The sequence below is a fragment of the Gobius niger genome (assembly GCF_951799975.1).
Source record: "Gobius niger genome assembly, chromosome: 11".
Taxonomy (NCBI): Eukaryota; Metazoa; Chordata; class Actinopteri; order Gobiiformes; family Gobiidae; genus Gobius; species Gobius niger.
This window is the reverse complement of record NC_136862.1, coordinates 20584684-20607415: the sequence shown is the minus strand read 5'-3', so window position 1 is coordinate 20607415 and position 22732 is coordinate 20584684. Positions and strand designations below refer to the sequence as shown.

General features: G+C 40.9%; 1 protein-coding gene across 4 annotated transcripts in view; it reads left to right on the top strand.

Moving 5' to 3' along the window:
• Window positions 1-19289, top strand: part of dclk1a (doublecortin-like kinase 1a) — a 53023-nt gene extending 33734 nt beyond the window's left edge. For 3 of the 4 annotated variants that reach the window (XM_079566288.1, XM_079566289.1, XM_079566291.1), the window contains 11 exons: window positions 10470-10551; window positions 10907-11079; window positions 11170-11289; window positions 14926-15072; window positions 17259-17392; window positions 17466-17543; window positions 17721-17817; window positions 17908-17988; window positions 18098-18211; window positions 18456-18529; window positions 19082-19289. In XM_079566288.1, the coding sequence (XP_079422414.1) occupies window positions 10470-10551; window positions 10907-11079; window positions 11170-11289; window positions 14926-15072; window positions 17259-17392; window positions 17466-17543; window positions 17721-17817; window positions 17908-17988; window positions 18098-18211; window positions 18456-18529; window positions 19082-19139 (1158 nt within the window). In that variant the 3' untranslated portion in view covers window positions 19140-19289. The remainder of the gene's footprint in view (window positions 1-10469; window positions 10552-10906; window positions 11080-11169; window positions 11290-14925; window positions 15073-17258; window positions 17393-17465; window positions 17544-17720; window positions 17818-17907; window positions 17989-18097; window positions 18212-18455; window positions 18530-19081) is intronic. The other variant, XM_079566290.1, reaches the window with a different exon arrangement.
• Window positions 19290-22732: the final 3443 nt, after the last annotated feature.

Below are 22732 nucleotides of genomic sequence, written 5' to 3'. Positions count from 1 at the left end.
AGTGTGACGTTAAACCACTTTGACCAAGTGTTTAAATTATCATGATGCCGGTGAGTGAGATATGTAATACACCCAGGTTTCGAATGACTCGGTCCTTACATGTTACCCATTATCTGTGATTCGGAAAAGTTACTGTCAAATTTCACCCGGCGATAGTGGATCCAAATAGGTGGTCCTTAAGAGATTAACTAAACTAAACTCACAATGAAGTGGATCTACAGTAAGCCTGTGTATGGCATCTGTTCTGGTCTCGAAAGAGTGTTTTATATCTATTCCTATTTTTGTGTGACTGACAACACCTGTATGTAACAATGTATATCGACACTTTAAAACTCAAGAATTTGGAGAAACAGAAGAGATGGAGTAGCGTGATCTTAAAAGGAGCATGCAATTCACGATGGCGCAGACTTTGAGTTCGCTTTGAGGTCACGGACTTCAAAGTATTAAGTAATCCACTTCTTCAGCCTTTAATATGGCCTTAATCAAACTACATTTACACCAAGCCGCTTTTTTTTTTTAAATTCCTCTCTAAGAACTGTGGCGGATTTCTTTCCCTCGGCTATAAACAAACACCTCCCTCTCAGTATTCATTTGCCAGCGCTGCACTCCACCTGTCATGTATCCAAATGGGAGCGAGAATTAGCTTAGCATCAAAACGTTTACGCGCTCCTTTCACTTATTAAGCTGACAGTGGGGCTACGCCTATGATGTATCACGCAATTATTCTGCTATTTATTGTGGCTTTTTTTTTTCAACTTCATGGTTAGCCTGTAAATAAATGAGCGTCTGGCCGGTGTATGAATCCGCATAAGCTACAAGAATCAGCAGAGCGTTGGAAATACATTAATCGAGCTCGCTGTTGCTTTAGCTTGATATGCCAGGGAAAATTAATGGTTGTTTTGGCCCCGAGGCTTTTGAATCTCAGCATCATATATCGGTGGTATATGAAGGTCAGATGTGGGCTGTGACTACACTTAGTGAGGAGCCGCTGCAGTGATCGGGAGTGGAAGTAGGTCGTTCGAGTGGTGGGAATATGCAGGGATTTTTTTCAAAGCTGGATCTTTACACTGTGGAGTAATGGCAGCTTGGCTATTTCTGCGTCCCAAGATGATCCTTCTGCAAGTTTAAGCAGATTTAGAGAAAGTATTTTAAAATGGGGGAGAGGATGAAGCTGCCAGAGCCCAGAGTTGACTCCTCTCTCCTCCTCCCAAAGCAGCCCTTTCACGCCACCACCATTTTATTACAAAAACAGTGATACATTGCCTATGCTTCTTTGCTTCACTGTGTCTATCTATATGTCACAGATCTATCTTGCATGCTGTACATAGGTCCTACATCAAATGTGCTAACACTGTCTGTGTGTGGACTTGGGAGTGGCACAAAGAGTGCAGTGACTTGTTATTCAGGCAGCACATTTTTCTAAATTGTGTAGCCCTAGCTTTTGCATGTGATAGCTTCTCTGTCTGGCTAAATGCTGCCGTTTAATAAAATCCTATTAGCTTTACAGAATTTCCATTTAGCTGTTCACTCGCTCAGTTCATGTGTGTCACAAAAAGCGCATAATTTGTATTTGCACTGACACTACTGACACTCGTCTAGAAATAGCTCCGTATAGAGGCCTGTTATCTGCAGCCTCAGCTTCATGATATAATTCCAGCCTCTCCTTATGTTGCCATCCCTTCTCTCTCTGTGTGGCAGATTTTAATTTAACTTTCACTCCGTTTCTCCCCCTCCCTCCTTTTTCCCAAATGAAAGGGCATTAACTCCAGAAATTTGCCTTGTAAATGAATCCTAAGCTTCTTTGAGAAGTGAGCTGCAAGTTTGCTGAAATTATACCCACCTCACGCTCGGCACAGGTACAGTGTTTATGCCGTATCATAAACCAGGCATTAAATAGTACAAATCAATCAAAGTACATTGCACATTTTTACAAACACGTTCCAAATAATAATGTTCATCTTGTGTGAGTTTAATTCATAATTCAGCCCCTGCTAAAATGCAGCGCTAAGACAATTGACATGATTCACTCAAAAGGGACAATAACGCCAAGGCAGCTTTACAAATAGGCTTTTATTTTCCACTTTCGATTCCTTTTTCTAATGTACAACGTTTCTTCTTTGTGCGTTTTCCTTCCCTGTGTCTGAATACGTGAAATAGCTGTGAACACTTTGCTCAGCCACACTGACCTACAACTTGCATTCCATTAAATTGGTCCACCTCGTTGCACCCAGCGTTTAAACACTTAGAGCTGTTTGCAGCCTGCTTCAGACCACCGCAGCCCCTTCGCCTGAACATAGGCCTTCCCTCCTAAAGCTCCCTCTCATACATCACTGTCAGCTCCCGAAACACAGGCGGCTACACCCGTGATCATTTATGCACACTGTGACGACAGCCGCTCGATGCTAGCACCGGCAGCGCAAATCTTATATTCAGTGAATGCACAAATGACCCATTTTATGAATTGGCAACAGCGGCGCGAAAAACTGGTCTACATTCACGAGCCAGCTTCTATTGTATATCAATATAAGCCTTTGCTGTGTTACTATGTGTGTTTGCAGAGCAGTAGACAGCATTTGACAAAAGAAAGATGTCTTAGAAATAAATGCATTTTGCTGAGTATGTGCGCACCCGTCGTGAGGTCACTTCTTAGCAGAGGCTTAAAGCAGCACTTAGTAACTTGTTTACCTTAATAAATCCTTTTCGTAGTCTCTCTGGGGGTAATGCAAGTGTTAATGGGATGACTGGGGGGTATTTCATCTCTGGCCAGAAAACCACAATTGCAACTTCGCTGCCCACGGGTCGGAGGCCCCAATACACACTAACAGAATCACGAAGAAGAAGCTAACAGACTAACGGGCAAAGCTAACTGCCGACTAGCGCCACTTAAACAGTATTCACAGCCAAGTTTCAGTGAAAAAAATGATCTCCATTGTGTAATTGGATGTACAGTATCCGTCTCTCCCTTTGTCTTTTCTGTCAGCGTAATATTTACTCTCAAAGACAATTAATAAGTTAAAAAAAAAACGCAACTTGCTACGACACCTGCAGTGGCGCGTATGGCCTCTAGGGGCATGAGTTACTTAGTACTGATTTAAAAACTGACCATCCAAATGAATTGAAAGGTTTCTAAATAATAATAAATAACAATAATTATCATGCCATTACTTTCATACCTAAACACTTCACACTTCATTGCTGTGGTAGTAGAATCACATGTGTTTTGTCCTTCAGTACATTGTAAAAGCAGAAGCTCCTCTTTTCAAGTCAGACTTGCTTCACGTTGTTTAGTCTTCTTTTATCCCTTTACCCCCTTTTCTCCACAAAAAGAGACATTTTACACATACCACTTGAACAACGCATTTTCTGACAAATTGAACAAATAGGCTTTGAGAAACGTTGTTGTTTGTTTTGTTTGTTGGCTTCTCTGATCAAACCAAGGCCAAACTACAGCATGACATCATTCCTGCTTGACTTCATGAGAGACGGCCCAAATTGCAATGCGAGCCACACTTTTCACAGTTACCTAACCATTGCAACTTCCAACCCACACAAGTCTGCATATTTCATCTGCCTTTCACTACAGCCAATAGAGATGAACTGAATCTGCCCCTCTAAGCGGTAAATACATAAATACAATGACGGTAGTATGAGCTTGCGAAGCGCTAAACGTGGCGCGGCTCTCCCACGCCATCCTCGTCTCTGACTCACTCATGTCCGCGGCCCCGGAGTTGCATGCTCCGTGTATAATTTACGCTCCATTCACTTCTATGTCGCGCACTTAACTTCACCACTGTGTGCAAATGTGTGTAAGCGGGTGAATGAGTTGTTTTGATTTGTCATGTCATCTCCATGTCGCAAATGATTTTTTCTTTATTTGGATTCACGTTGTGTTCATGTCATAGATGTTCTTTTTTTTTTTAGTTTCTTTTTTGATTATTTATTATGAAGTTGGCAGCGGTACATGAGGAACTCAATCTCATTTACTATACACAGGTTTTTTCATTAAAACACAAGCTTTAGTCCAAAACATTTGTCTCCGTCCTATAGGCTCATTTGTCATGTAACGTTGCCAGCCCCTTTGTCTTTCTTTGTTTGTTTGCATTTTCATTCATGTATGTGTCCATTTGCATTTTGTGAAAGTCATTAAATTCATTGTCATTTCATTTTTATTTGTTGTGTCTTTTTGAGAGCCTAACATGAAGATCAGAGGTGTCAAATTAGGATTAAAGGTTAGCCACCATTAGACAAACTGGGACTAAAATTAAGCTAAACTTAACAAAAATGAGACCATTCTTTCAGGATTAACTCATACTCAGTGTTGGGCAAGCTACTTTAAAAACTGTAATATATTCTCTATTAGTAGTTACAGCTATAAAAATGTATTATGTTTATTACACATTACTGTTTCAAAAATGCAGTTGAGTTACACTACTTTGAGTTACTTTTGAGTTACTTTTGGCAAAATATAAACCGAAAATAGTAATAATTCTACTGAGCAAAACTGCAGTCAAAGATTTCCTTTTCCTTCTCTTTCCCCCATTCTCTCTGTTTGTTGTTTTGACGACATTAGCTTCACGCAACTGCAGATCTTACACACCAGTGTCCATTATTGGGGATTTTTTGTATTATTATTAAATGCACCTGTAACTCGAGTTACTTAAATTGTAACGACTAAGATATTCCAGTATTTTGTGTAAGTAATATGTTATATTCCTTAGTTACTTAAAAAAGTAACGTTACACTGCTCATACTGTATATGTTAAATAAGAAGATTCAACATAAATTAACCTGAAAGTCCACATCCCCTTAAGGAGTCCACCTTTCCTGCAAACCTCCAAACAAGACTGAGATTATGCAGGGTTCAGGTGAACAGCGTTAAACAGATTGTCTTTATTTTGTTTCCTTTGCGCTGATTTTCATTCAAGGCCTATTACGATAACCATCTCCGCGTCCGCGTTGTCTTCAGCTGAGATTACAACTCACAAAATCCCAAAGGTGCAGTCGCCGTCTCCGCTCAACTGCTTCAAATTAATTTAATCACTTTTCATGATTAGAAAACTGCCCGTGTCCATTCAGATGAGCTGCATAACAAAAAAAATCCTCAACAGCGGCGCGGTCCCTTTCAGTGCAATTCGAGCGCTTTACTCTGGGTCTAGACATGGCACAAATATATTCCCCGTGGTCTGTGTTTTATGAGAATCTCAGCGAGAACTTGGGACAAAGCCGCGCTCATGAAAACGTATTATGTTTCTATCGAGAGGAAGTAAACAGCAATAAATCTGGGGTTAGCGCGAGATGGCAGTCGATGTTGATAAGGAGAACCGCCACAGAGGGAGCGGAGGGAGTTTGTGTTAAGACCTAAAGGTGGATTGAGGATCGAGCTTCAGAAGATGGGAGCTGCACAAGAACCTTTGTTTCATTATAACATTAATGTTCATTCATTAATGCCATATATTTAAAGCCACGCTGCGGAACAACCAGGTCATCTTAGCTATTGTAAAAGTCTTGTGAGCTTCTAATGCTCAGATTGACACAGATAATGTGATTGTTATCTGTGGCTGGGTTATAAATGAAAGGATTTGAAATAAAACCTAATGCATTTTAATCTGTTGGTCCTGTGGCCAAAGCAAAGCCACATCACGACTGAGCATTTTCCATTCAATTTTGATATTATTGATTCTTCATTCGCCATTTGGTCTGTTTGCCTTTGCTTGGACACGAAAATGTTGAGGGCACAAAGCCAGGAATGGATTAAATGTTCTCAAGGTTCTCAAGTTGTTCAATAATAACTATTGGCAGTTTCCCATTCACATCACACAGACAGAGCCTGCAGTCTGCTTTCGGATTCCTGTCAGAGCAGTTCAAACCAGGACACAGCGATGAACCATAGTTGCCTCTTTAAACATGCATTGCTTGTTTTTCCTCCTTTTTTGCACTTTTAAGATAATTATTCCTGCCCGTGTTTCTCATCAGCATCATTGAGGTCAATCCCGGCCTATCTGTTTAATTCAAATTTATGTGCAACGGCTGCCCTTGTGAGTGTGAACATCTCGGGCTGGCTGCTGCTGCTGCTGCTTGGGCGATGTAAAAATGCCGTGTGTTTTAGCGGTCTGAGTCATCGCCTGCGCAAATATAAAAAGTAGAGAGGTAGTGCTCGGAATAGTGAGTGTATATATTGTGCAACATAAGAGATGGATAGCGTGGTCTAACAATAACACCTAAAGCTTTTCCTGCCAAATCCTGCCAGATCAATATAGCCTAGACTCTGTGCGGCCATATGCCCCAATCTTACTCTTTATCTCACTCGGTCTGTCACGCTATCTGTCGCTAGATACAAACAAGCATTGAGGTTCAAGCGAGGTTCTTTACAGGACTAAACTCGCTCTGAAACAGCGCTAAAACACAGCCAGCTTAACCAGGGCAGACCAGGACGTGTGCAACCAGGGCTCGAGTCGATCTAAGATGAAGTGCATATGACACATTAGACACAATTGTTGCTAAAACATAGGTAGCACAATTATATTTAGTATTTTGGCCCTTTTTTTGTGATTTTGGTAGTTTCACTTCCTTATTGGAGACAGACAGGAAGTGACATAGATGAAGGCAAACAATTTTAAGATGCTGCCGTGCCAACCATGCCAAGTCAATCTATCTATGTCACTTCCTTATAAATAAAATTCAAATAAAAACAACTTTTCTGACCAATTTAAAATTACTGCTTCACTGAAATAAAATGATAATTGACTATTGTGCATAACTTCAAATCATAACAACGCCGCCCAAGACGTGACTTCCTGTTTTGTTCCAGCACACCACAATAAAAGCACCATCTTATTCATTAGTTCAGCAGTTCATTAGTTAAACTTTCTTCCTGCCTAACTATTAACAGGCAAAACACTTAAAATGTGTGTATTTAACTAATCAATGAGATGAGCTGTGTGCTTTTATTTAGTCCTTGGCCGGCGTTGTTATGATTTGAAGTTATGCATAGAGTCAATTATGCAACTGATGAACTTGCAGCTGATGTTATCCTTCTAAATAAGTCATATTTTCAAAAGCATTAAAACCTGTTGTATGCACTTTAAGTCTAAACAAGGCCAAAACCAGAACAAAAGTCGGACTAACCCAGAATAATTTATAAAAAAGGATTTTTACCAATCAAATCAGGCCAACAAATGACCATGAAAAGTCTGTGTACCACTATGCCCGGACCACTGTTTGAGAACCGCCGGCCTAGACATCCTTTAACATCCCCTCTTGTCTTATCCTCCGTCTCACCCTGTCTGCCACTCCATCTGTCTCTCGATTTCCGCGCAAACGTTTTTTTTATTTTTTTTTATCGAAAAGTCCAACTAAGCCTCTTCCCGGCAGACAGACAGGAAGTGGCCATATATGGGCCCCTCCCCGTCTCCTGCCTTCTCCCTGCTCCAGTTTCCATAGCAACTGCATTTTGTTTCCAGGAAGAAGTGCAGCGATAGGAGGACGGCGGACGCGGTGGTGCTGTAGTTTTCAGATAAAAGCTTGAGGCGCATTGTTTGTTGACAACATTAAGACCTAAATCTTATCGGCAGTTTTATTCATGACCATATACCATGACCATGACCATTCAAAATAGGCTGTTATGTTTTATTGTATGTTCTTATTTTTTATCCCTTGAGACCTTACTGGGTTCATATTAAACATTCATTCATTACTATGCAATGGTTGAATTATTTGATCTGATTCAGATTGTAGCAGGCGATTTGACAGTGTGATTGATTACTGTTACAATTACTTTAATTTATTTGCTATGGAAAAGCTTTCAAAAGAATGAAGGGGGTTTAAGTATGAGATATAGGCAGGACCGTCTTTCCGAGCTTCAGCTGGTGGAAAATACGGTTATATAAAGGCAGTGCAGAGGCTGACTCACAGTGGAGTCTCACCTGGGTAGCTTGAAGGTCGCAGCTGGAGAGATGATTCAAGCAGCGACGTACAGCGCCGTAAATACTTTTATTATTTTAGACCCGGGTCATTATCGCGACTTTGCGTCTTCATCTGTTTGTGCGATGACACTGAAACTCCTCTCCAGACGGCGGTCCTCACTCCCTCACTCTCCCAGACAGACAGAGGAGTTGAATTCATGCAGGGTCAGATGAGGCAACGCTGAAGGAATTTGAAACGAGATTAAAGATTTTCTCTGGGTTACGGTCTTGCAATCTCAATCAATGCCCGTCACCACTGGACGTCTCGCAAAACACACAGATCAATGGAGCTTACTTTTCTACTCTTTTAGCATGGCACGGTATGCCGCAAATTTTGAGGGGGGGCTTGTGAGATAAAAGAAATAGGATTATATGATCAAAAATAACAAATGAAGACTAGAGTATTATCTAGTAAATGAATATTTAACTGACTGAGATACTGATTTGAAACTTTTGCTGTAGCTCACTGAAATAAAAAATATAAGAAGAAACCACGTATTGCAAATTTTCCTTCATTGAATGTTTTCATAAGCCATTGTATTGGTCAAAATGGCCTAATTGACTCTGTGCATAAGTTCAAATCATAACCACGGCGCCCCAGAAGTGACTTCCTGTTTCGATCCAGCACGCCAAAATAAAAGCACACAGTTCGTCTCATTGATTAGTTCAGTAGGTACTTGCTACGTTACAAGAATATAATCAAATACACACATGTTAAGTGTTTTGTCTGTTAAAGTTAGGCAGAAAGAACGTTGAACTAATAAACTGCTGAACTAATGAATAAGATAGTGCTTTTATTTTGGTGTGCTAGATCGAAACAGGAAGTCACTTCTTGGGTGGCGTTGTTATGATTTGAAGTTATGCACAGAATCAGTTGCCTATATTTATGGTTCCCAGATCAGAAAAATGGATAAAGCCAGATTTACTGTTTATTTTGTAGACAAATTCACTACTAATATTTTTTTCAGGAAGGATTTTGAGTAAATTAAAACGATTGAGAAACGTTGAATTGCTTCAATAATTACATCTTATTGCGAGAGCTTGGCAGGTGAAAGCAATATGACCAAAACTTTACTTGATTTCTGCTCCTGCTTTTAGACTGGATATTTCAAGTGCAGTTGTGTTTCCAGCTGACATTTTCACAGCTCCATCCAGCATTAGATAGGGGTCTGTATTGGTTTACACTGAGCCTCTTCCATCAATGCTGCTGCCATGACGACCAGGCCACAATGAGCAGGAAGTAATAAGGTTTGGTCTCCTGATGCTTATCCCGCGCCCCGTATAATGCCCTCCTATTACTAACCACCCGACGCCACAGAACAGTCCATACCCGCTTGCTATCAGCACATAACGCTGTATTCCCGTTTAGTATTCAGGGCAACAGTGAAGCTGGGAAACAACGAGGGAGATGCCTAAGTTTTGTGAATGGAGGAGAGAGATTTGGGACACACGTGGCTCTCTCGTCTGCTTTGTAACCAGGTTATAGTCGGCTCACTGGGTCTCTTTGTAAGTGTGCTTGAAAGCCATATTTCTAGACTTGCAAATAAGCTGCGGGATTCTCTGTATGCATCTGAAACTTGGAGGCAGCACAGAGTGAAAAGAAAAGTAGAGGAAAAAAAACAGCAAGAAACGTAACTTTAAAAACATTTCCTCAAGTAGAAGCAACAAGAAGTGACTGAAATAATGAAAAAAAGAACTTGGTTACAAGGGAAGCACCGATCCAATCAGATATCAGCGCCGATACTGGAAAAATACAATATCGGGTATCGGCTACAGATATCCGATACTGAATCGATACCAGTTTTGTCTCTCAACGCCTTAAAAACACAACATTTATCATCTAGGTGAATATGGGCATGCTGTATATCATTTTAAAGCTCAGAAACTACAGCAAATGTATTTTTGATCGCCGCGCAAAATACCGCGGTTAGCATCAGTGTGCTAAAGCTAGCGGGTGCATGCTAATGCTAACGAAAACTAATCGAGGCTGGATCAGAAACTATAAATACCTGAAGTAGCCTAATAAAATAAAATCGACTACTGAGCCGAGTGTTTGTATTATAGTTTAAGAAATAACTGATCCAACATATTTGTAATAATGAGGTCACTTCATGTGAGATGTTATGATATTACATGTAACTTAAAGCCTGTCAAAGCCTGCCAAGTCCACAATAAATCCAGTAATTGTTAAATATTTATCCAGTTGATCAATAGATATCACTGATAATTGATCTACATCAAGACGATAAAATGTGACTTTATTCATCTTAAAATGGAGAAAAGAGTCAATTAAGAAAGTCTCTTATCTGTAAATATCAGATGTCGGCAGATACTCAAACCCCAGTATCTCTATTGATATAAAGATGTAGCCAAAGACCCAATCTCAATTACCTTCTTTGTCAAATGGCTTTGTAAGATCGTTGTAATCATGGTATATATGGTAAGTCAGTGGTGTCACCATTTCTATCACTGTGAGACAGATAATGAACCTAATGTCTTTCCTCACAGGGGTCTCAAGGGTCTTCCTCTTCTCTGTCATCTGCAAAAGTGTCCAGCCCAGAGGAGGAGAGCAACGGGCCTGTCCCAGAAGGTGAGTAATACGAACTGTTCTGCGCCCTCTGTCACTTACAATGTACTTTTAAATACCACAGTGAAATGTGAATCATCTGTGACCTTTATATGCGTTCCTGTCTGTACACCCTGCTCATTCATTTCAATGGCCTGTCCTTACCGGCTTTTTGTCTACTGATCTTTTATGTAGAAGTGAACTCGAAGAAAAACAAATAAGTATGTGAAGTCAGAAGCTAAAGGTCTTTAATTTGCCGGGGTAGTCGACAAACCATGATCAATATGCACATGCAGATGATGTACTACGATGACCTCAAAACGCCCAAAGGAAAATTAGGAATGTGGTGTTTAAACTGGTTTACCTCTCTCCCGTGCAGCTGATGTTCCCATAGACGAGGTTCCCGCTGTGCCGTGCTACATCTCAGACCGGTACCGAGTCGGCCGCATGCTCGGGGATGGGAACTTTGCCGTGGTGCGAGAGTGCGTGGAGCTGTCCACGGGTCGGGAATACGCGCTCAAAATCATCAACAAGGGCAAGTGCCGAGGCAAGGTGAGGGCGGCTACAAAAACAGACTTGTTTACAATGGCATTGCTTTAAGATTAGGAGCTAAGGTGTGTGTTCTATTGTTTCTTTTTTAAGGAACATATGATTCAGAATGAAGTGGCCATCCTGCGCAGAGTCAAGCATCCAAACATTGTTCTTTTGATTGAGGAGATGGACACTTACAGCGAACTCTACCTGGTCATGGAGCTGGTCAAGGTGAGGCAATAATGTTACTGCGATAAAACACATACACAATAATCAGGTTCACTATGGAATTTCGCAGGATTTTTGTGGAGAATGTCAAAACTATACAATTGTGAAAACTTTACCAAATATGAAATCAGACAAATAACATGAACAAACATTTATATGGGGAGCAAAAAACGTAGTTTGGTGGAAATTTGCAAAATTTGGCAGAAAATTCCATTCATTCAAAAAAGTCAATGAAACCCTTCTCATGTGTTTCATGGAGTTACTGTAGCGATGACCAGAACTCTTCATTTACTCTAATGGAAAAATTGTATATATTATATATATATTTATGTTTATATTTTACCATATGACAAGGGCAAATGAACACATTGTTTTTCTCATTGCTTATGCCATTTCTCATTGCTTTATACACCTACACATCTGTAAAAACAATCCCGCTGTTACTCTATGTCAAATTGTTGTCATCTACCATATTTTACAAAGCCTTATAGTTTAAAGTTTTTATAGCTTATTTTTTATCTAAATTCTGTGTTATGTGTTTTATGTTGCACGTCTGCACCATGAAAAATTCCTAGTTTGTGAACCTGTTCTCAAACAATGGCAATAAAAGCTGGAAAGTGGAAATCTAAACATAATGAACCGGACTACAAACAGGGTCATGAACTATAAGGCTTTCTTTGTAACCTCATCATCATTTAAACTTTTTTGCGCAACTCCACATATTCGTAAGAAGGGGGTATTTGTAAAATTTAGCATAGCATAATGCAAAATGGCCAAATTAATTGAAGTGCAATAAAAACAACAACGCTTTCCTTCTTGATTACATCCACTCAACTGTAGATTTTCAAATATTGTTAACTGGATTTGTTAAAGGAAATAACTAAAAGCTGCTCATTTGTGTTCAATGTGCGCAGCAGTACAATAGTTCAATATAATAATAATTTCATAAAAGAATGAATAAAAAGAACTAACTAGTAGCTGTCTATCCTCCTATACATTTTCCTGGCTGAAACTGTCCCGGTGTGCCCTCTCCGTGTCCTGCGCCCCTGTGGCCTTTGCGGGCGTGATCGTTATCTCTAATTCGGGAGCGCGGCACGGGCCCGTAGAGCGGTGACAGGGACAGAGCTGCTGTGCTCATCCACTGAACCAAATGATGAATTCAAAACAGTCACAAGGCGTTGGACGGGCTGAATTGGTTTGTGGCCTCCAGCGATCGTGTGTTCGCATTTTTCATTCTCGCTCTCAGAGTCAAGAAATGTTGCGTGCATTATTCAGCAGTGGAGTGTCATCCATCTGTTGGTGCTGCTACAGAGTACTACAGAATATAGATGAGGCCAGGGAGGAGGACAGTGTGAGTGTGAATGCGTTCGGAGCTGTAGGTGGAGAGATGAATGAGAGCAAAATGATACAGAGAAACAGATGGGGAGAGTGATGCAGGGGAGTTTCTAATAGAGAAGATGTGACTGGGCTTCGTAAAGATTTGAATATTAAGACATTTAAATAAGCAGGATACAGCAGTCAATTCTACAAAGCAACACTGTCACACATTCATCTTCCTTTGTTTAATCATTGAAGGGGGCATTGTTGGTAGAAGCAGCCTCTACTGCAGTTTTATCCAAATGGTATTTCCAGTGAGCTACTTTCACAAAATAACGCGCAGAGAGAGAGTGTAGAATAAATATGGCACATTTTTACTCCACTAAAGGAAATTGGTTTACATTCCTCTTAAAGCCGAGGTACATGGTGATTCTGCCACCATGTTGTAAACACAGCAAACGACAGACCTTGTTGATTTGTCTTCACCGGACATTTTATTGAGCGATGAAAGATAGAAGTAGAATCTAAATTTATTTTGGGGGTGGTCCCCCTTTCTTCACTTCACCGCTCAAAGCCGTACACAGGCGTGAAATGTACATATAATTAATTTGCTTGAATAATTCTGATGTGCAGGAGGGATTGTGAGCTAGAGACGGGTTTCGGCCACAACTAAAAATGTCAACTTCTGAACAGGCAAAATTAGGTGCTCCAGCTTTAATATATTTATCTTGTTTACCATGCATACAAACAGTGACTTGTATTGCTGCGATGTGCCGTATGAGTTGTTTTGACAAAGAGTAATTACATTTGACTCAATAAGCTCAGTATGTAGAATCTACAGATTTGAGACCTCTGCTCTATGGACCAGCAACATATGAATATTAGGCAGGGCACCGCTAATACGGGGTAAACAAATGGAAAAGGGGGTGTCAGAAAAAGAACAAAGTTCATTGTTCGATACATGAAAGATAATTTAACGCCTAAAATTTTTGGTGCTCAACACAATGATGAAAATAACCAAAGAAACACCTTTTTCTGGGAGATAGTGCCATTGGCTCATCATGACATTATGTAACTCTGAGTGACAGGACGTGCTACCATCTTGTGAAAGCACATTTCTCACCACGTCCGCACATATTTAAAATGAAATACTTTTGGACATAAGTGAGTCCTGTTTGAGTGGAGTCCCATGTGAGTTGACAGCAATACTGTGCAGTCCCCTGTCGAGAGCGTGTTGATTTATAGGAGACTTGGAACTACATTGAACACACTTCTCTGTCAGATATAATTAGCTGTCAGTCAGTGATTTTTCTTACTTCTCTTTGAGAAGTGCATCATTTCACAGGGTCTGCAAGATCATTAGAAAATAAACTCGATCGATTAACCACATGGGCTGCATTCAAGTAAGAAACCTCTATAAACAACAAAACATTCCCCCTTCAGCAGGTTTGTGTAGTTTGTTTTCCGTCAGTATTCAGATTTTGAAATCTCAAATCAAATTGAAATCGCAAAGGTTATCTGGTTAATCTCAACTGGATAATTTCCCAAAATCTTAATCAGTCCTACTGTAAGAAGTGCAAATGCAAGACGCGTAGAGACTCTTAGTCTCTTGATATACAGTTTGACTCTTACTGTAGCTTGTGCTTTCTTCATGCGTTGTTACTCAAAATAAGCTTTTCTAATTGGGAAAATCTTTATTTCAACCATAAAAACACCTGTCCCTACCTCTGTGCTGGTATTGTTTTGAGCTCTACCTGTCTGTGGGATTAGACAGCTTTCATATTTAAATAAGTGTCGCGGTGCAGGTCAGGAGCTGCCAGTGTCGAAGGAAGAGCGCGCTTCAGCCCTATTTTTACCTCCTGCTCCAGTTAGTCCAGTCACACAGAGACACCCACAAGAAATAACAAGAGAGCAAGGTGATAGGAGGTTGAATTTGGAAAGGAATAAAGTTTGAAGTCAAGGGGAGAGTGGAGGGACTGGTGAACAATAACTAACTAGATAGAAGTTTACTTTATGGAGAGAAACTCCTAATACAAATCTGAAGTTCACTGGATCAATTCTGGTTCCCACCACTGTCCTTGGGTCCTGAGATAGATTTGTAATTTCATATGACACACACCGAGGAGAAATAATCAGAAGAATCAGTCTCTCAAAACGGTTGAAAAAGGGTCAGACTCCAGCTGGTACGTCGAGCTGCTCAAAAGGCACAAATCTGGCACTGCAGCAACACAGAAAAGTCAAACAGAAATGCAAGTGTCTCTGTGTCAGACTGCGTGAGTGTAACACTGACAGGCCCCTTGTGCTGTCAATCTTTGTTCACAGGGAGGCGATCTGTTCGATGCCATCACCTCAGCCAACAGATACACGGAGAGAGACGCCAGCGGCATGCTCTACAATCTGGCCAACGCCATCAAATACCTCCACAGCCTCAACATCGTGCACCGAGACATCAAACCAGAAAACCTGCTGGTGAGTGGGACAAGTCTGGCTCTGGACATGTGCAACACTGCAGACTTAGGCTTTGTAATAGACGTCATATAGAGTTCGGGAATGTGATTTAATATCGCTAGGCATCATGGGATTAGCAGCAATTATAAACTAATGGTGATTTTAAAAGTCGAAATACTGGAGTTATAGTTCACCTTAAAACACTTGGACACCACAGTGTGTTAGATGTATTTACCAGCAGTAACTCGGCAGCTAATGGAGTTGTTCCATGGCTTTCCCCCACACTTTTTGTACAGTTTTTAACTAATATTAGTCTATGGAAAATGTTTGCTAGCAGCTGCAAACATGGCGGATCTGCATGGTAACTGTGGATTATCCTGAACTCTATTGATTGATTTCTATATCTACTTATTTCTTCATCACCCAAGAGTAGTTCAAGCAAAGTAAAAGTGCTGCAAGGGTTATTGTTAGCAGTGCCAACAGCTTACTAGTAACTTAAATGTAGTGTTTCAAATGCTTGTCAACTCAGGTGTGTGAAATGCACTACAAATGCAAAACATCATAATTGATTATCCCTGGGGTAGCATAATCCATTTATTTTTAACTTTTCCACACAAATGGATGATTTTAACTGGAAATGGATGATCATTTGTGACAAATTTGCTCCCAAACTCCCAAAGTGAATAGTCAAGTAGCTCTGGTGTTAGAAGAAATCACCTTTGACTGGAAGGGTTCAGTTTCTGGGTTTCAAATGACATCATAGCCCTCATATAGCCCATTTGTTTTGTTTTTTGTTAGAGGGCGTAGTAACTAGCATTAACGATGAATGAAATGACCATATAATTGAAAGCCACCAGCTACTTAACAAAAAGAACTTTCGATTTACTGTTCAGTGACGTGTTATTGGTCTTGTCTGTTCTCTCAGTTCAAATTCAGTCTCAAGTTTCCCCGGTTTCTATGACTGACTCACATCTGTGACCATGACACCTCCTCTGCACTTTGCCCCATTTCGTTTTTGACCTTTCACTCTTGTTCTCGCCCACTGCCCCCTCTGCTTCACTGACTCACTCTCTCTCTCTCTCTCTCTCTCTCTGTCTGTCACCTGGGACCTCCATAGAGACTGTTGCATTCTGCCCCATTAACCCGTTAAAGAGTTGCTTATATAACATTATTCATTTACATTTTTAAGCTCACGTTATATTGAAAGCGTACTGGTCTATATATCATCATGGGCTTCATATATTTTTAATTTCCTGTAAAAGCCATGAGATGTGAAGCTGCTAAATCTCTCATCTTTCTCTTCTTAGTTCTTACAACATATCACAATAACATAACACAATACAGACCCCCACCAAGGCATTATCACTACAGTGCCTTTCGAGGTATTGATTACAGCACAGACAAACGCTATGATTGTGCATGTGAAGTCTTTTTACCGTATAGACCACAACATGTTCTCAAAAAAGCACCCTAAAAAGCACATCTAGAGTTGTGTTTATTTAATACGTAACAATCAGGGCCTATAATGTACAGTATATTGTACAACACAACAATATTATAAGTAATAATAAGAATAATTCAGATTTCGCAATAACTCAGTTTCTCCGTGAAGAGAACATGGCTCAGTCTGTCAAAAAACATGTGCATAATATACTGTAGCATGAGAACAGATTGGATTGTCTGTCACTCCATTGCTCTCGATGCATTGCTATTTACACCTTTTCCTTCACAAACACAGACAGCTCTGTTTGCTGCCCCCTCTCTCTCCTAACATTGATACTTTCATTTCACTGATATCATGCTTGATATCACGAGGGTCCTTGAAGTCATCAGACATGTTATTTGCGACATAATCTCCCGCCTCAAGTCCTCAAGGTCATGTCTGTGGGCACCAGACTGAGCGTGATTGAATGATGCGCAAGGACAGACAAACAAACAGCAGTTTAAGGCGGATACACAGTGACTTCAGGGGGAAAAAAACAAATCAACAGATAGTTCTTGACGTTGACACAATTAAAAGTCCTTTGTTACCGACAGGGGACGCCAAAAAATGTAGTGTCTGTGCAGTTTATTTGCTATTGATTACCATAATAATGCAACAAGATAGACATTTAAAACACTTTGAAAGAATATGATGAATAAAAATGTGTTCAGACCTCTATGCACTTCCTGGACCCGCTGTATCTGACGGTGTTGTTTTGTTTAAGGTGTACGAACACGCGGATGGCAGTAAAAGCCTGAAGCTCGGTGACTTTGGTCTGGCGACGGTCGTGGACGGACCTCTCTACACCGTCTGTGGAACCCCAACATATGTAGCACCTGAAATCATCGCCGAAACAGGGTAAGGACATCACAGCAAGATAAGATCACGGGATAGTTGTGTTTTCATATAACTGAACATTGTTGCTGTGCAGGTATGGCCTTAAAGTGGATATCTGGGCGGCAGGAGTCATCACGTATATCCTCCTCTGTGGGTTTCCACCGTTTAGAGGGTACGTTCTATACTCACAGTATTTTTGAGAGATATATCAACAAAGACACAAACTGCTGACAAACAATGACTTTCTTTTGACCTTGACTTTCGCAGAAATAGAGTAGTTAATCCTCAGCGCCATCTACAGGCCTTCAGGGGTAATGCTTGTTTAACAATGGCAATAAATGTTTTGCAGGAGCTGTGAGGACCAGGAAGTCCTTTTTGACCAAATACTGATGGGGCAGCTGGAGTTTCCAATGCCATACTGGGACAATGTATCTGAAACAGCAAAGGTAAAAGTACTTATTATTTACTGTGTGTTGCTTATATTAGCAACAGGCAGGAAAAAAAAAACTAACCAAAGTTGAATGTATGTGTAACAGGAGCTGATTCGATCCATGCTGGAAGTGGAGGTCGATCAAAGATACACTGCCCTGCAAGTCTTGGAGCACCCATGGGTCACTGTGAGTGGATAATGATTTCACATAGGCTTACCATAAAGCTACTCAAGTTATTTAATCAAATCTGCCGTGTAAACATCATTCATCTAAAGGACGTTTCCTTTTGGTTCAGGACGAGGGTATGTGTGAGAACGACCACCAGCTGTCTGTAGCAGGGAAGATCAAGAAGCACTTCAACACCACTCCAAAAGACAAGGACACCACAGCCGGAGTCTCCGTCATCTCGGTACGTCCCCAAGCCAAGCCTCATTTGAAAGCCAAGAACCTCCAGGATTTAGTCCGTGAGCTTTGACTACAGCAGGCCTGGACTAGCACTAACTAGGACCTGTTTTACTTTAGGTGCTTTATGTTTCGTTCCAGACTGATATTAAACGTGCTGTTTTTATAGATCAGTTTTAATGTGCCCTTTTAAAATGTAAATGGCGGTTGAAAGGTCTGCGGATTGATTATGCCGCTCTCTCTCTGTTCAGCTCGATGACAGCTTTTCTATGCAGAGATCTGGGTCGTTGGATTTCTACCAGCACCCGGCCATGTACTGGATCAGGTATGCCAGGTTTGAACAGAGGCACAAATCCTGCGATAACACCCAACTCTCCCGCACTGGAAACCTTCCCCTGTCTCTGTGCGGCTGCTGAACGCTCCTGCTGCAATGCTTTGACTTGTCTGCGTGTCCTGTTGTTGTAATTTGCCCCTGGCTTTGAAAGTCCCGCCCTGTCTTCACTGTTGTTTTGTGCTTGTGGCTGATGATCTTTGACCCGCCTGCAGTACACAATGTCCAGTTGAATAACGTTTCCACCCGTCCATGTTTACACATTTCTTTGTGCCGACAAAGAAATACATGCCTGTTCACTCCTTTAAAGTGCATTTTGTCATTTGTCATTACACATTTTATGACACTCCCTATGTGAGCTTTGTTGAAATGCCCCTGATTCTAAAGTCGTGCACCTTTAACAAAGCTGTTTTTAATGTTATTCATCCTGAGCTCGGCCTTTGCATACAGTGTCTCTGCTTCGTGCTTGATCCCGTCTGTGCCCTAAACCAATCCCTGTTTTTAAATTAGCATCAAACTAACCCCGTTTCCTATCTCTGTCCTCAGACCACCTCTCTTGATAAGGCGGGGCAGGTTCTCAGACGAGGACGCCACCCGGATGTGATCACCGTGACGACCAGAGAGGAGTGGGCGGAGCCTCCCCGCGTCCTCCCCGGCCTCGCCTGTCTGACCCTGGAGCCCAACCCGGACGTTTCCCTCAGCCCCAGCCTGTCCTCTGCCTCCGCGGACGTGTCCATCTGCTCGGTCAACAGCACCGAACGCTCCCCTGACTCGCCCTTCTTCTGACCCGGGAGCACAGGGGCAGGGGGTGGGATTTGATTTGAGAGAGAGAGAGGAGAAGGGATGGTCCTCATCTCGCTTTACAGCTGCTGTGTCAAGCTCATGTTGTCTCTAACCTCTATATGGATCTCGTACATAAACACACTGGCCTTTGAACTACTTTCACTTGACAGACTTGACTGTGCATAACTTTAAATCATAACAACGCCGCCCAAGAAGTGATTTCCTGTTTCAATCCAGCACACCAAAATAAAAGCACCATCTTATTCATTAGTTCAGCAGTTCCTTAGTTCAACTTTCTTTCTGCTTAACTATTAACAGACAAAACACTTAAAATGTGTGTATTTAATTATATTCTTGTATTGTTGCAAGTACCTGCTGAATTAATCAATGAGATGAGTTGTGTGCTTTTATTTTGGTGTACGGGATCGAAACAGGAAGTCACTTTTTGGGTTGTTTTGATTTGAAGTTATGCACAAACTCAATTGTAGCTAACTATAATAGGTGCTCATTGCAGTTTAGGATTGGGAGCATTGTAATACAAAGTGCTTTACAGATTTTGAATGTTAGATTATCTACAATTACTGCCGACACGAGTCTATGTAAATCTTAATACAATGCTCAGAATACTTTGCAATCAGATATTCTTCCACTTGCGCTACCCTCGTATTTGCCACCGTAAATATCAAGGCTTGTGACCAAGTTTGGGATGAATGTATTTATATGGATGACAACACTTTTGGATTGCACCTTGAGTCTGACACACCTTCGTATAATATAGAAAGGTTGGATGAGGAACCATCTCTCGACTCCCTCTCCAGAATCCAGGGCTTGTGCTGAAGGGAAAAACTGAACCATCCCTGCCCTCAATTCTCCAACAGTGACTGGGACGAGGGCGGAGAGGACAGATCACAGACTCAGAGGCAAAACGTGCGAAGAAGCAGTTTAGACAGACTTTGCGATTTTAAATTTTTCTCATCCGAGCACATGACACACGGAGCTCGCGGAGCAACGAAGCAAACTGTGCATCCGTCAGTGATGATGGGGGCTCGACACTGGGACTTCCATCTGAGCAGCTCTAAAGGCAATATGAGAAAAACAAATGTTCATGTTTTATTGAACCTTAACTCTTTCATTATTTATCGCTACATTTTTATATATCCTTTCTCTTTTTACGTAAAGGTTGTGGTCTCGTGGATTGAGGAAAATAGGTGAGTAGAAGTAGTCGTCCTCAGGAAGTGTCAATAGGCTTCTGTAGTACTTGAATTTGACGTGAAGATAGCAAAAAAGTTAAGTTACTATAGGGTTGTTTTGGGACAGATGAATACACGCATCTCTAATGGTACCCTACCTTAATCTTGTAACGGGATGATTTTTCTTATAAAAAAGTGTTTAAAAAGCACGAAAAAAAAGAGTCTGAAGCACTAGTTGTGTATACACAGTGTTGAGTTCTAATGCCTTCCTGTATTGGTGGATTAAGAGTGTACAGGCTGATAATGGTGCACACATGCTCCTTGTAATATTGGTTCCTCTGTATACCTTGACAATGATAGCATATGGGTGCTTGTGTAGCAATTTTCACACATCAACAACACTGATGCTCATCCTTTTACACCAATGAGGCATAGCATTATGACTAAATATCCGAGGTGGAATCTCTCTCGTATGTCTGTCCTTCATCAGCGTGTTCCATAGTGACAAAAATGCCATATAAATAATGCACAACGCCGCCCAAAAAGTGTCTTCCTCTTTTGATCCACCAAAATGAAAGCACCATCTTATTCCTTAGTTCAGCAGTTCATTAGTTCAACTTTCTTTCTGCCTAACTATTAACAGACAAAACACTTAAAATGTTTGTATTTAATTATATTCTTGTAATGTTGCAAGTACTTCCTGAACTAATCAATGAGACGAGCCGTGTGCTTTTATTTTGGCGTGCTGGATCGAAACAGGAAGTCACTACTTGGGTGGCGTTGTTGAAGTTATGCACGGACTCAATTGTAAACATTTAAATGAAAATGCTCTTGATGACTACTTTGTGAAGAGTCTGTCTGTCTAACATGCTGCCCTATGTTGGATTGTCTTGGACCACTTACTGACCGCAGCTAATTGGCAACATAGCCGCACTTTTGATTCAGTAGTCATCACAACATAGACCTCATCGATCTCGCCTCCCTCGGCCTGTAGACTTTATTTGACAAAACAGTAGTGATGAATGGTGCCGAAAAGTGGGGGGAGAAATCGTGCAAACTTTCCAAGCTCGGAAATCAACCTCACGACCATCTTGCGCAGCACCCATGACTCGTCTGTGCATCTTCCGCCATCAACTTTGAAAACACAGTGCTCACTTGCTGCCTAATACGGCCCGGTACACTACGGGCGCCATGATGTTATGCCTAATTGGTGCACTTTGTCATTGTTACATGAAGCCTTGTTTACATCTCAACTCTTAAAGACATTACCATATTCTCAAGCTGCGCATTTGACAGTAAGTAAGGAAAGTTGCGGGATTTTTGCACAACTCACTGCAGTCTATATTGCATAGTAACATGTTCGAAGGACTTTGGGACAGTGGATAACCAGCAGTATCATTGAACAATGGATTAGAGGTGACTTGGCTCTGTACAAGTAAATCTGGAAACCTCATTAATGGCTTATTTGTTCAAATGAAAGCATGACAGACACACAGTAGCCTATTCTTATACAACTGTTCAGTGAATTAATGTTTATATGTTCATGTAAATAACATTTTTATTTATTTTGATAGTTAACAATACAGTATATTTCTTTACTAGTAGAGAAAATGTAAAATGGTTCGTACGTGTATTTGTCATTGCGCAACAAAAAAATATTTAGAGGAGATGGAAAGACTTTGAATGCATTCTTAACAGAAACAATAAATGGGCATCCGCAGTTGATGATTCCTGGTAAAAAATGCAGTATGTGTTGAAAACTATGAACAGATCTCCCAGCTGCCATCACTGTTAGTCTTTTTTCTGTATTTGTCATTACATTTACAGTAGTGTGTTTCCAAAATGATAGTGAAAAACACTGATTTGTTGCTGCTGTAGAACTCCACATTCTCCAGCACACAGACATTATGTGGTTTACCAAAGTGCTCACTGCTGCACCATTCTATAACAAGTCTGTCGCAATACCAATAACTGTACCTCTGTCCAACAGTGGTCTCTCAATAAAGATGACGATAATAAAACATGCTTCGTCAAAATGTGTTGTTGTACAATGCAGGAGTGTGCGGACCCCCGGGATTACAAGGACTTAACAAGGGGCACGAGGCAATTCAAAGTGCTTCACAGTTGCATACAATTACATGCAAGAAGGCAGAAAACATAAATCTCATAATTATTCATTAAAGGCATTAACACACAAAAAGTGCAGATAAAAACTTTCTGTTGT